At 44.3% G+C, this 14929-nt stretch overlaps 1 protein-coding gene across 3 annotated transcripts in view; it reads right to left on the bottom strand.

Moving 5' to 3' along the window:
- SFMBT2 (Scm like with four mbt domains 2) overlaps positions 1 to 14929 on the bottom strand; it is a 196867-nt gene that overhangs the window by 21911 nt on the left and 160027 nt on the right. For all 3 annotated transcript variants that reach the window (XM_081030161.1, XM_081030160.1, XM_081030162.1), the window contains 3 exons: positions 14096 to 14138; positions 13230 to 13300; positions 10865 to 11004 (listed from right to left, as the gene is read on the bottom strand). In XM_081030161.1, coding sequence (XP_080886287.1) covers positions 10865 to 11004; positions 13230 to 13300; positions 14096 to 14138 — 254 coding nt within the window. The remainder of the gene's footprint in view (positions 1 to 10864; positions 11005 to 13229; positions 13301 to 14095; positions 14139 to 14929) is intronic.

Below are 14929 nucleotides of genomic sequence, written 5' to 3'. Positions count from 1 at the left end.
TGTATATTTAACCTTCCTGCAAACACCACCCCGAAAAGCCCAAACCCCTTTTCCTTTGCCTTATCACTTCTCCATAATTTATTGCCTTTTGTTAAAATGGTATGTGAAAATCTCAAGCCTAACAGCTTCTTTGGGTTTTCACTTTTTTTCTGTGAGGCCTGTGTGCATTAAAAATGAACTTTTTCTTCTATGAATGTGATTTTTGTCAATTTAATTTGCAGGGCCCTACCACTGAATCTAAGAGAGTAGAGGAAAAAATTTCCCTCTACTACAACAGGGATGTTATAAGAAACAAAGGAGGTAACATCTTGGTATACACAAAATATTTAAGGGTAGCCCTCTTCTTAATATCACTGTAGTCCTCATCTACCCATAAAATAAGCTCTCCTGTGCTTTCAGCCTCTCTATCCCCATTGGCCCATATTTGTTTCAGCCCTGCATCTTTGCAAAATAAATTTCCTCTGAAGCTCCTTCACTTTTTTACTACTGCTTCCTTTTCAGAACCAAACTTCTCATAAAAGTCGTCTATACTTCCAAATTCTTCATCTCCAATTCAATTCTCAATCTACCCAAATCTGGTTTCCTCTCCAACCACAACATAAAAATGCTTTGGGAAAGGCACCAATGACCTAATTAATCACCTCCAATGAGTATGTCCATCTCCCTGGACGGTGGAACAAGCTGCCAGTCCTCCAACACCTCTGCTTTCATCAGGCATAGAGTTTGCACAGAAAACAATGAGTGGGTCAGGGTATTCGGAAGGGGGAGGGGGAATCAGAGGGAGGAAGAGACAAAAAGAAGAGAGAGCAGGTGCTGATAGCAGGGAAAGGAGCAAACACTGCGAAGTGCTTGGTACACAGGAGCTGCTCAGTAAACGTCCGCTTCCTTCTTCCCTTTCATGTACAGCAGGCATCACTCAAAAGGTTATGTAAATCGATGGCATTTTTTTTTCTGTTCACTTCATGGAATCGTTATTGTATGATTTCCTTTCATATTCACTCTCATGAAAACTTCTCCTCTAATTTCCAACCTCAACTACATCATACTCGTATGATTCAAATTGTAAGTATGTTGAAAGTGGAGGGAACCACTTAATGTAGAAAAAATTAATTGAGTGTCAAAATTAGAAAATATTTAAGAATGTAAATATGGCTCCCACAGTTTGGTTTCGGCGATTTCATGGGAAGAAGACACACTGCCCACTTTGCAAAGGTTTGTTATGTGTTGAACTCTAGTTTCCGGGGGAGAGGTCTCTTTGGGACAGACTGTTACAGACAGACTAGCCCACAGGGAGACAGGAAGGAGAACATTCTTTCCCTGGAGGGGTCAGAAAAGGCTCTGGATGAAAAGGAGCCCTCCCTCACATGTTCACTGTCCCAACAGACCTTCTTGCTATGCAGTCTGTCCAAGGGCCACAGTTACAATAATTAGCTTTTTACAGAAACTAGGACCATCAAAGTCCTCAGGAGCCTAAAAGATTTCTTCTTTTCAACTTCAGATTCAGACGAAGTGGAGCGAATTTTATGAATACCTATTTTTAAAGTAAAATGATAAAGAATTTTTCTTACTTAATCAGCACTTTATCAATAGGGTTTCGCTCATGAATGGGACCTTATGTGGAATATTGCAATAGGAATAAAATGAAAGACGATTCCAACTTCACTCCTGGCCTCGTCAATACAATGAGAGGCCCAGTGAGCTGCAGAGCAGACAAGCAGACTTCTTAGTGTTAGAAGCTGATTTAAATGGAGACTGTTAATTAAACCTGTCTCCCTGGCTGAAAGAGTTTGGGGTTCAGAAGAACTGTAGCCATTGTGCTTCTTTTCCCAGCATTCTTCAAGCCTATGCTACATGCAGAGGTCTACACTGCACCAACTGTGAGTAAATGCCATCAAAAACTGGCAAGAGAGAAGGAAGGTGTGATGTAGGAGCAGAGAGGAACAAGTCTTGCCTTCTTTTCAGCACAAACATAACCTAACACAGCCAGCGTAAAGCAGGAAATGAGCTTTGAAAGTAAAACAAGGCAAGTAACTTTTTCAAGTTATTAACCTCTCAAAAGTAGATGTTTTCATGGTCTCCATTATATCTAATACACTTCCAAAATATTATCTAATGATAATCATTATATTCATCTTTCCTTTTGTTGTTACAAAAGTTTTAATTATAACAGTAATAACCAGCCTCTAACTTTATTTAGAATAACACAAGGCTGACCTCCCCTGGGCAACCCACACCCCTGGAGAGGAGGGGCACCTTCCAGTCTCGGGGGCAACCTTAGGCATCCCCGGTGCTTCCCTGGTTGGCAGGCCCCCTTCTCCTCAAAGGAGGCTATAACCTTCAAGAATTTTCCATCTCTCCCTGGAAGACTAGCAGGAGAATCCCACCACGCCCTGTATCTTCAATCACCTCAGTCATCATAAACCCAACACTTCTAGAACATTCCTCGACCCAGAATCTGATTCCCATGTGGCTCTGTATTTTCCCCTAGACTGACCCAACCTCAAGTTCCTGTTGGCTCCCCAAACCCATGCATTGTGCCCTCTGAACTCATTAGTACACCATCAGCAAAATACCCACACACTGGACCTCTTTTTAGAATATTCTTTTTGACCTTGTAGTCCTTTCGGCTACGAACTGAGTGTGTCATCACCCCCTGCCCCTTGTCCCCCCGCCAATTCACATGTGTAATCGCTAAGCTCCCATATGATGGAATTAGGAGGTGGGACCTTCAGGGGATAACTAGGGTTAGGTAAGGTCATGAGAGTAGGGCCCCCATGGTGGGATTAGTGCCCTGTGAGAAGAGAGCAGACAGCTAGCTCTCTCTCTCGCTTCGCCATGTGAGGACACAGCTAGAAGGCAGCTGTGTGCAACCCAGGAAGTGGGTTCTCCCCAGAACCCCCATGCTGGCACCCTTGATCTCAGACTTCCAGCCTCCAGAACTGTGAGGAATAAATACCTGCTATTGAGCCAAGCCATATATACCCATATATAGGGTATCTTGTTATAACAGCCCCAGCTGAGTAAGAATCCTAAACAACCATCCACACTCACCACCTCCTCATTCTCTGCTTCAATCCTCTCTGGAACCCAATCCCACAGGGCTTCCATGTCCACAGCTGCCCCCAAACTGGTCTCATCAAGGTCACCTTGCCTGCATCACCTAAGAACGGGCAATTCTCAGCTGTTCCTGTTCTATGTGCCATCAGTGCGTGCCACCATCCACCACTCCGTCCTCTGCAGACACACCTTTTATCCTTACCACCATGACTCCGTCTCTCCTGGATGTCCTATGTCATTGCATGCTTTACCCGGATCCTTCTGTGTCCCCTACCTCAAGTGACAGCGAGCCTCGGGAATGTTCTATCTACGTTCGCTACCCAGTGCATATGGCCATAAACACTACCCACTCCCTAGCAAACTCACAGGTACCAAACTTATATTTTCATCCTAGACCTTCCCCCAAAACTCCACTCGTATGTCCATCTCCACTTAGAGATCTAATGGGAAACCTGAGCTGCCCAAGTCAGACAGACTTCACCCGCCCTACACGCTTCCCTTCTTGGCAGCTTCCCTCTTTTATTGGCCGAGGCCAGCTTCCAGGCCTCTGTGAATTCTCCGTTCCTCTCTGGTCTGTGTCCAGCTCATCAGGAAATACCCTGTATGCAAAACATGGTTATGTGTTTACTGTCCACTCCCACTAGAACACAAGTACCAAGAAATCAGGGACTTCATTTTGTTTGCAGCTGTATTCACAATAACTAAAACTATACCTGGCAATAACAGGTGCTCAATAAATATGTATACATTTTTAGTATTTTGTTTAATGAATTTCAACAAGGGCACTGAAATTAGATAAAAATCATTTCATACACTTAAAAATTAACGATAAATTTGCTTCATGAATTTATCTGATGTCATACAATCTAGGTGACTGGAGGCCCAGGGATAGCATTCGCAACTGATTTCTCTGCTACAAAATCTCACCCTGTGGTATGATGAGAAAGTTCAGCAAAGGTACCTTAGGTTCCTTACAGGCAAGTGTAAAGCCTCCACAACAGAAAACGTTTGCACGTTTCCCTGCCAGCCATCCCAGCCAGTCTAGCACGAGACCGATTCCTGCATCACAGATCACGTGTGTTAGTTCACACACACCCAGGAGCCTGGTACACTGCTCTTAATGCACTCGTGTTCAGCAGAAATGTAAAACAGCAGTAACACAAACACGACAGAGGCGTGTCCACATCTGATTTTGTTGCCTGACTTAACCGGATGTCACACGATTTTTCTTCTGTCCGGTGTTACCTGAAATGCCGAAGTCCTTGGTGAGGTCATGTTTCTTGCTGCCTCAACACCATCTTCTCTCAAATTTACTGATAAACATTCAGCTACTTTGAGAAGAAAGGCTGTTCTCATTTGTGGTATGCCATCACTGCTACCAACTGTTAAGGCTGCTTCGGATCGCTTCCTTTCTGGGTTCCCACATAAAGGTCCTCTAGTTTTTCAGTGAAAGATATGACAGGTAGCCCAGAACAAATTCTCACAGATATATGATGGAGAAATTCAAGCAAGCTATCGAAGAAATCCCCAAAGGTGGGAAATAAACACTGGAATCAAAATCAAGAGACTGGGGGACATAGCTTGATGGGCTGACCATGTGGTGGAAATAACAACTGAAGCCAAATTCCAAACCGCGAGGTCCCACTGGAAACGTCTGAGACTGGGAAGGGGGGTCACATTCCCTCTCTGGGGTAGCGGCCTCCTATCCGCACCCCTGCATCTCTGGCTCAGGACCTGGGGGGAAGCCAGTGTGTTCCACGGTTCTCAGGCTCAGGGAGAAACAGCGATCAGGACTTGTGGAACCACAGGCTTTCTTGGGAACCTCCTGCTCCAACAACCATTTCACACGTCAGCAGAGCGGAGGGGGGGTCGGTAATGGCTTGACTGCACACTCGTTTTCTGCTGCAGACTCGATGTTCAGTATTTCAGCCCTCTGCTTTGATTCTTCACCTGACTGGCCTCTATTTGCCATACTTCATGGAAGAATCCCCAAGTCTGAGATAATTACCAGATGCCTGAATTGGCAAACTTCCTCCATTTCTAGTACCAGTAGGAAAAAAAGGGTTGTGACACTGGGTCCCGAGCCATATAGAGCACATGAAGCCCAATGAAAGTGAGACTGGGTGGGAGACCAAGGGGGACACAGAGAGAAGGACTCTGTAAGTCATATTTTTCTGCGCTCTTTTTTACCATGAAAGCAACAAACAGCACTGGGTTCCAGATTTTAAAACCACCCACCTACTACTCGCACTGACCCTAAATAACACGGCCGGTGGTATTATTCTAACATGACCAGGCACAGGTTTCTGCTGGTGTCTTTGTACTCGTGCAGGCTTGTTATAATGAGGTATACCTAGAGGGGACAAAACAAGGCCCCCTCCTGTCAACTTACCGAGGGAGGGGCCATGTCTCTTACTCACCATGCCCCCCAGCTTCCAGCACAGGACCCACCTGGCACACGGTCATGACCTACGAATGGCTCTGGACCCGAGGGAATGAGCAGATAGCTGACTCCCAGTGCTACGAGTATTGGAGGTGGCGGACACTCAGTAAGCAGCTCTGGATGTTGACTAACTGAACACCTGGGCGTCCCAAAGACCCTAGAAAGGTGGTGGACGGATGCAAACAAATACACATGGGCCACAGTGGCGCTGTGTGGTGCCATATCACTACTTCTGCACTTTCTAAGGCCACTGAAGCGACTAAAGGAGATAATCTCATTCAATAGCGGTGAACACTGCAGTCTGCCCCATGGTTCCCACGCGCCCCGTGGCTCCCCAGTTGGCTCCTCCAGACTCTGCATCATCAGACCAGTACTCATGGCTCTAATCATTTCTGGTCACTTTCTGCGAAGTGAAACTTATCACACCCTATTCTCTTAAAAACCCAGGAAGGCTCAATTGGTCACGTCTAAAGTTTTGCATCCCTTCACCGGGCTGCGATGAAGTGTCAGAGTGACGGTTAGATAGGAGACACGTAGGTAGGTAGGAGAGCTGAAAGGTAAACAGCCGGTACACAGAGGATGGATGGCTGGACAGGACGGCGGGTGGTGGGTGCGTGCGTGTGCGCGCACGTGTCTGTGTCTTACCGGCAGGAACAGCATCCGTGCCCTGGTCGGGCAGAAGCTGCATCGAGCCCCGCCTATTTGATCTTATCAGTCTACTGCATTCTCTGCAGACTGAGCCCAACGTCAGGTTGCGCGCACACGTCTCAAGTCAGTGTCTCTGGCACTCTCAGCTAAGTGGGGCAGAAAGTCACGTTGGAGGAAAGAATAAGCCGCGGAAGCTTATCGCTTCAGAAAGTTTCCTGAGTGTCCAGGATTCATGCTGCTTCCTGTTAAGCCTTCTTTTAGCACCAGAAAGAAGAAAACTAGGAGCTGAACATCAGGTGCGACATTTCCACCTTTTCAGACAGTGCACAGCTTGTCAACTTTCCCTCTGTGAATGTTCATCCCTTCAGTGACTGGCCCACACCACGAAAAAGCAGCAGGAAACACAGGTTGTTTCTGCTGCCGAGTCGGCACGTTCAGAACAACTGCCAGCTTCCCACATGGAACGGTGACGGGCAGTGTGGAAAGGGACTCCTAGAGGTTCCTGTGCCGGAAAGGACAGCGCTCGCGCTCTCTCTCTCTCTCTCTCTCTCTCTCTCTCTCTCTCTCTCTCTCTCTCTCTCTGTCGTTAAAACAGAAGTTACATAATGGCACACAACGTAACCCAACAAACATTTAAGGGAAACCGTGGATGCTCCCCAACCCCGTGAGAAGCCGCCTGGGACCGGCCTTTCAGTAGGACCAGAGACGGCACGGTTCTTCCAGAGCTGCTGTCTTCAGTCCCTCCTGCCAGTAGGACGTGGTCGGGGTCGGTCCTCTCTCATGCCATCGTGTGTCTATCACGGTGTGTCTGACAGTCAGCAGCTGAGTGTTTCACGCAGGACACAATGACATGAGTAAACACATGACTACATGTTCCACTCGCCCTTTTTCTTGCGCTCGTCTAATGACTCTTTCCCATATGGACACAAGCACACACACTGCCTACTGCGCTGCGTATATGCAGCAAGCATCACAGACCTGCCGGTTCATGAAATTGCCTTTGAAGCACAAAGCGGAAATTTCCCAAACCCCTTTGTGACTGGCCAACAAGAATGACGCTACCAGTCTCAGAGGTGTGGGGGGCTTGTGATACCAAACCTCCTAAGTGTACTGTGGGCCCACGCAGACCCACAGTCTCTCTCTATGTTTGGGAGGCCCTGGCATTACTGGGCAGGCTTGTGAGAGGACGTGTGTGGGACAGAAAAGGACAGTCCAGGTTGACAATGACTGTACTGAGCATGCAGGATTTATGATACACACCACCATTTCCTGTCTGTACTTACAGGTCCCACCTCCATGTGACAGCCAGGGCTCCCATGAAACGCCACAGCCCGAGGGGACGTCAACAGGCTCAACCGGCACCCCCGCTCAAGGGCTGCTGGTTCTGTCACCTTATGTGGGATGACTGGACCTGACTGGGCCATCTACTGGCTCTGGCTCCAGCTCCTTTAAGGTCACCTACCTCCCTCTGCGGCACCCTTGCTGGGACAGAGGCCAGTCACAGCTCTCAGTCCCTCAAAACCCCATTCAAGTCTCACGCTTAGAATGCTCATTGCCCAGAAGGTGAATAGAAACACGCATTAATCATCACTTTTGCCAGAAACTTCCCCGTCTGGGACACTGCCCTCAGAATGCAGGACGCCTCTTCTCAGCCTGCATCGAGCCTCTCCGCAGGCTGGCTCTGCACCCACACCCACAGCATCTATTTCTAGCAGACCAGACAGAGGCAAAACACTATCACTTTACATTTTCCAAAGATAAAGAAACCTTTAACTGCTAACACCACCGATGGCCTGAAAAAGCAAACGCACTGTCTTTGCTCCAATTACCTCATTCTCTTGAAGCAAAATGAAATCTGAAACCACACAGAGGTCGGCTGCTGAAGGAAGAACATTAGCATAAATATTGGCTTGGCGGAACTTACATTTTTCTTGCACTCCCAGAACTGAAGTACTTGGCTTTTTATTTTTTTTCCCTTCCAGCCTCATGCATTTTCTGAACATCAGCAAAAAACTAGTTTTGTCATCAGAAAACTGCTCTGGCCTGGCTTTTTAAACCTGGCCGCGGGCACCTATTGGAGAATTGATCAGAGATAACTACTTCTGACTTTAAAAAAGTCATGTAGTAAAGTAAAACAGCCAGCCCCGAAAGAGAGGCAGAAGCTCGGGTCTTGTTTATTAACAGAGCTGGCAGGTGACCGAGGACCTCATTTTAATAACTGGGACACTCAGTGTGAAATGGTCTTGCAGGCAGCTTCTAAGAAACCTGTTTGTTCACTGTGTTTTTATCAGCTTGCATGTGCCATTCTGATCCCAAGAAAAACGGGCACAAATACAGGCAGATAATATCATGGCAGCAAAAAGGCACTTAGGCTGAAACCGCTGGAAGACTGAAGTCAATTCTAGGTCCGGGGATCCGGGAGGGTCTTAATTATACCGCGACAGACACACTGACATGTAATCCTAGTTTGAGTTCTCCTTTCATAGAGTCTACCATCTGCAGGGCTCTCCAGTCTCTGCAATACATAGAGCTGGAGTTAACTAGTGGTCCTACCACTTACCCGCATCGCTGCCACCTTGCAAAGGTGGCCCTCCCCCGCCATCTTTATTTAGCTACAAATTTCTCTTCCATGGAATCTACCTGCCATGCAGGCTGAGCCAGACCTGCACTGTTTGGTGGTTTCAGGACAAAATGCCAAAGGCATTAAGGCGAGCTACCTCCAACGAAAGCCGGTCCAAACCGCAGTGACACTTGCCCAGGGCCCAGGACAACACCTCCAGGGGAGCACTTGCCATGTCCGTCCGTTCTCTGTTGCCCTTACACTGACGGTGCTGCAAGTGTTCCTTACGTTTTCCTTCCCTTCCTTCCAGGGTACCCCGGAGGCTCCGGGCCTCCCACATGCTTTTCCCTCCACCTGGAGCAACGGGCCTGCTTCACTTGGCCCACAGGCTGTGTGAGGCTTCCACGTGGTCTCAGCACCCAAGACACCTGCAACTCTGTTCATCTTTCCAACCTGACTGGAAGCTCACTAAGCGCAGGAAACACCTTTCACACATTGTATATGTTAAATGCTCCCGAAAAAAATAACAGTAGCCTGATCCGCTTCTCTCAGGTGTTCTTCTTAACTGTTCCTCTGTTTTACATCTTTTTCCTAGATATATAGAAGTCTTTAACTGCTAATACCGCTGATGGCCTGGAAAAGCAAACACGCTCTGGCTTGCTGGAATTATCTCATTCTCTTTCAGTGAAATGAGATTGGAAACCTTAGAGGTCCTGTGCTGCGGAAACAGCATTAGCACAGTGTCACTCGGAGCTCCCGTCAGCCAGAGCTGGGACTCTAAATCAGTCAGCATGCCAAAGGAGACCCTTCTCAAGCACGCCCCCTGCTACGCCGTCCTGCCTCACACGGAAGCACAGGCAGGGAAGATATCTGTTTTGTTCTTTTTTAGTGTAACATACCTTGGTACCTATGAATCAGCCCCAGCCTACGGCCTATCCTATCGTCCAGACTTGGCCCCCTCTCTTTCCTGGATACCACCCGGAACTTCCACCTGTGCAGTCCTCCCTTCCTGTGAAGGCTGTGCATTCGCGGTTCTGTTCATTTTGCCTAAGCCAGATCAAGTGTTGCTGCCGTGTATTTGTCACTTCCGCCCTGCGCTCCCAGAGCACTTTGCTCTTGTCCTTATTACATATTTTCACCCTGCTGTACTTAGCTTAGCATCATATCATCTCCCCAACAGGACCGTGAAACCCAACAGGCAGAGGGCAGATGGTGTTTTTGACCCAGTATTTCAAGCAGTGCCTGGCGCTTCAAAGTTGCCTAACATACATTTGTTCAATGGAGAAGTGGATTGTCGTGCCTAAGAAATTCGAACCCATTCATCATGGTACAGTAGCAACGAAGGGGATATATGCAGTAGTGTCTCCTTTCTTAAGAGAAAGCACTGACGTGGGGGAAAAGAGCAAGGAGAGTTCAAGACAGTTCAGAAATGGTTCCAACATTCCAATGTGTCATCAAACACTGTCGGGGGCTGAGCTATGAAAACGTAACAGAGGGAAATCCCCATCGGTGTAGTTAGGTTTCACCTCCATCTACAGGTCGTCTCCCAAAGGCAGGAAGAGAAATGGGAAGCAATACCATCAAAGTGATGGGCGGCCTGGGCTTTGCCTGGATGCAGCCAGGACTCAAATTTCCTGCAAGTGCCATGAGCCCCAGGAAGCATTCATCACGCACCTCCCTACACGCAGGCGTTACTACGTACTGCGAAAGGAGGGAGAGAAAGAGATGCCAAGACGTCACCCCAATCCAGCTGCTGAGTGTCCACTCTTAATGCCTTCTAGCACCTCTGGAAGCCCTGTCTGGTATCCTTCCAGGCTTACTCACCTCCTCAGGGAAACCTCCACGCTCCACTCCTAAACCTCACTCCACACATAACCAATGCTTTCTCTCTCTTCCTGACGCTCTTTATCCAAATCTAGTACAATGTTTTGCCCTGTGTGTGCACCCCTCCCACTAGACTGTGGGCCTCTCATGGGCAGAAACATCATTTTCCATCTTTGTACGACCAGCTTCCAGCCCACAGGATTAATGGAAAGGAAGTGGTTGGTAAATGTAACCTGAATTGGTTCTAGTTGCTATGATCTCCTTCAGAAATTGCACCCATACCTTAAGCATCCTGTGAAAATGAGCCACACGCGACTGCGAACGCACTTTACCTCTTTGAGGACCAGCACACATTTGCCTGGTCCCACGGACTGAGGTAGCTCTGCGATTCTCCCCTTGTTTAGGTAAGGGCCTGAGAAACATCTGTGATTGATAAAAAGCTGAGGACAGCAGTATTTCCCATTGGCAGTACCTGTAAGGAAGAGTAACACAGCAGGTGCTTTAAGAACCAACAAAAAACTTGCTTAATACACTTAGTTGGCGAAACCACCCAGAGGCATACTGTCTTAACATCAGAACGTTTTATATCCCCAATAACATCTTAGAAATTCTGGTAACGTTTTCTACCCTATAAAAGAACTTTTCTGTTTATTATGCACGATTCAAAACACACACACACAAATGCAAAAATAGCTAAGTTATTTTTATAACTAAGTTATATAAAATAACTAAGTTATTTTAAGTTATTTTTATTTAAAATGCAAAAATAACTAATGATAACTAAGGTATCACTGTGCAGGGTAAGGATGAAAACCATCAGTTAGACAGCTAGGCTCCCCTGTGTGTCCTGCCCCAGAGACTCCTCCCTGAGGTAACCATGACCCCGCATTGCCATGGGTCATTCCCATGAAAATTGATAAAACTCAACCACACACATACATGTACGTGTGTAACAAGCAATGTATGTTTTTAAAGTATTCCATAAATGTTTTCCTGCAACATTTTGTTCAACATGAAGTTTCTAAGATCCACCCAATTGGGAAATGATCATCCTGAACATTCATTCACTTTTCAGTTCTGTATTACTTTACCGTATGTATATATCACAACTGAGTTTTCCGTTCTCTTATTGATGGACATTAAATTGTTTCCAGTTTCTCAATATTACTCATGGTGTCTTAATGAATACAACTACAAAAATCCACTCTGTTTATGAATAAGAGAGTCTTCCAAGTATATTTCAAGGGGTCTGCGTCCCTCCCGTTTTACTAGACCTGGCCAAATTGTTTTCCCAGTGACGACCCAAATTGATACTTGAATAAGCACTGTGTAGGAGAGCCTAGTAGGGGTTCCTAGCGTCCACATCCAGGCCAACCCTGGGCATTGGACAGCTTCTTCATTTTGCCAATCTAATGGATGTGATATGCTCTTTACAGTGGCTTAAGTTCACATTTCCCTCATTATTCTTTCAACTTAGAAAGTGCACAGGGCAAGTTGTTGGTCTAGTTGTGTCTCAAACTGTGGGGGAGGGGAAGGAGGATAACTAAATGGTAAGATATCACTCCAAAGCTTCTTGATGACTAAAAACACAGAATGTGGGTTCACTGTCAGCTAAGAGACTCATAGCTCTCCCACCATTGCTCTAAGCTAAGCTAAACTCACAGTGGTAGTTCTGTATAAAAACTATTTAGTTATAATTAAGATGGAAATTTACTAGTCCAGGAAGGTTTGTTATCATAGGACTTCAATTAAGAACCAACAGATATGGAGGAAGACATGTTATTTTTCTGGATATAAGACAAAAGGAGCAAAATAACAATCATAGACTCTGAAAGAGTGGCTGACACTCTTCTTTTAAAACCATTTTGAAGTTTGAATTCTTTACAACAGGCAAAAAAGTTAACTCCATAGCTGAAATGACATGGAAACTTTTTGATAGGATTACTCTACCCAGGCTTTTAGAAAAAAACAATTTTAGTAAGTCCACTCATAAAACTGCTCTCTTCACGACAAAGGTAACTTCAACTAACAGGATTTTTCCATGGCACATAGGTTTAATCCTGAAATTCAGAGGTTTCATTTTAGCTAGAAATTAGAATTCTTACTCAAATATATTACTTAATGTACAAACATGTCTGTAATCAGATTTGTGGTCGAAGGGCAATTCACATTTGTGTTTTCAAGTTTCTGTAAGATGCAGGACTTTATACATTGAAAAAACATATGTTATTCACTACCAGCTATTCAAATACAGAACATTTTAAGAAACAATTCAGAAGTCTGCAGGGACTTAAGCATTAATCATTAGTTTAAAAATGCAAGTGGAACTGGCATAAGATGTCAAAAAAGGAATGCCTAATAATGATATTTTCAATTGCTTTTTTTTCATATGATTTTTCAATGATACACAGCCTCAACTGGGCTCCTAATTTCCAAGGAGTACATAGACCGCTTTTCTGCAAAACCAAGAGGTTGTTTAGACCTACTGACCAAGAAACGGCAAAGAGGAGGCATGGAGAATTTAGCTTAGAATTTTTTTTTTTTTTAGAGTAGGTAGGTATCTGTTAATAAACAGCAATAGAAAAAAAATAGGCTTAAAGTTGATATATTCTCATATTGACCTAAAAATATATACATGTCTCCACTCATAGCAACAAACTGAGAAGGGACAGAGAGCCTTTAAATGGGCTCATTTACCTGTGGTGTCCAAGTGAGGGAATAAGCAAAGGTCATGAGGTATTTTGTCAGCAGGCATTGTGGATGGCAATCTGTTGATAAAGAAATAAAACTTTCATGGGTCACACACTTCAAAAGAAACCACAACATTCCAAAGTCATTTTATAACTTACAGCAACCATTAGGGAAATCTAAGCTAACATTCTAGTAGGATAGGATGTGTGCAATATCCTAGGCGCAACATCAGCAAGAACACATGACAAGATCATTTGGACACGTTGTTCCCAAATATTTGTAATAACCCTAAGGAACCTATGGAACAACTAACCCTCAAGCAACTGATCAGTGAGGTTTCTTCTAAGTCGCTCCTGGGCTGGTCTCTTGTTATAGAATTATTATTTCAGACACGAAGAAACATCAACTTACACTGCCTTCAATTAAAGTCAGACTTCTCTTCAATGTCTAATCAAAAACCACTTTCTGCTGACCTTTGATTTCTGTTGTCTGTGCTTGTGTGGCTCATGGTCACACTGAAAACAAGACCTTCAAAGAACACCTATGAAATGAGGATTCTTAAAATGTAAAGTACACTTACTCAAGGACAGAAGTCTATGTTACATAGTTTAGTAAAAAGTTGCTGAATAAATGTATCTATATCACAGTGACAAGTTACACTCTGGAGTAGAAATTCCTTCCGAAGCAGGCCCTGCATCCTGCACATAGTAAGTGTACAATAAATAACAGTAGATATATTCTACTATCATCTTCACTACTGTGCTGTGTGTTAACTAATAAAAACACCCATGCTTCCTATCTTCTATAAAGACACTCCACAGCTTACCATGTAATTTTTTGGGGAAAAAACAAAAACAACAAAAACAACTTACTGTTTTTCTGGTTGCACAACTGCAATCTTTCTCTTCTTTTGTGCTTTAAAATAGACAAAGAAAAAAAAGAAAATCAACTTTGTTAGCTAGATGGCAAAAGCATTTTTAAAAAATGACTTAGTGTAAAACTGTCAGTTTTAAAGTAACAATTTAAATATTGAAAAGTTATTTCATTCCTGCCACAATTTTATCTCACTTTCTTCTAGTATAAAATAGGCTTGACTTATCAGAAATGAAGTCTAAATAGAATTTAGTACATTTAATCTTATCACTACACTGTCTATTTTATTTTAAAATGTGATTTTAATAAGAAAGAAAAAGAGCACACATATTATACCTCACATGAACACACTTGGTAAGATAAATTGTTGCAAGCACGAATATCCAGATGATTTTTTTCCCACGGAAAGTGTGGTAAATCAAATAGTGTTATCGTAACAGCTACTCTCAAATTAGGATTACAAGCATGTCTTTAAAACATTTTATTATTGAAAGAAGGATTGACTTCTAGCAAATATGTCTATCAAATATTAACATAAACCAGCCAATCATAATTTTTTGGAACACTTTCAGCTTGTATTTATAACTGAGTAGAATCACCTTAACAAACAAGCCAGAGCTTCTGGCATCTATTAATTTTGGCACAGATAATCCTAAATCTTCCAACATAAGCATAAATTAATCCCAACAAAACTTCTAAAGCTGTCAAAGTTTGGTGGGTTTCGACTTAGAGTTTGCCTCTTCAAAGCAAAATGTATGTATGAGAAATGAAATAAAGCTAGAAATGAAATAAACCTACAAATAAAGCTAGAAATGAAATAAAGTTAGAAATGA

The sequence above is a fragment of the Rhinolophus hipposideros genome (assembly GCF_964194185.1).
Source record: "Rhinolophus hipposideros genome assembly, chromosome: 1".
Classification (NCBI taxonomy): Eukaryota; Metazoa; Chordata; class Mammalia; order Chiroptera; family Rhinolophidae; genus Rhinolophus; species Rhinolophus hipposideros.
The sequence above is the reverse complement of the archived record's forward strand: the minus strand, read 5'-3'. Positions and strand labels throughout refer to the sequence as shown.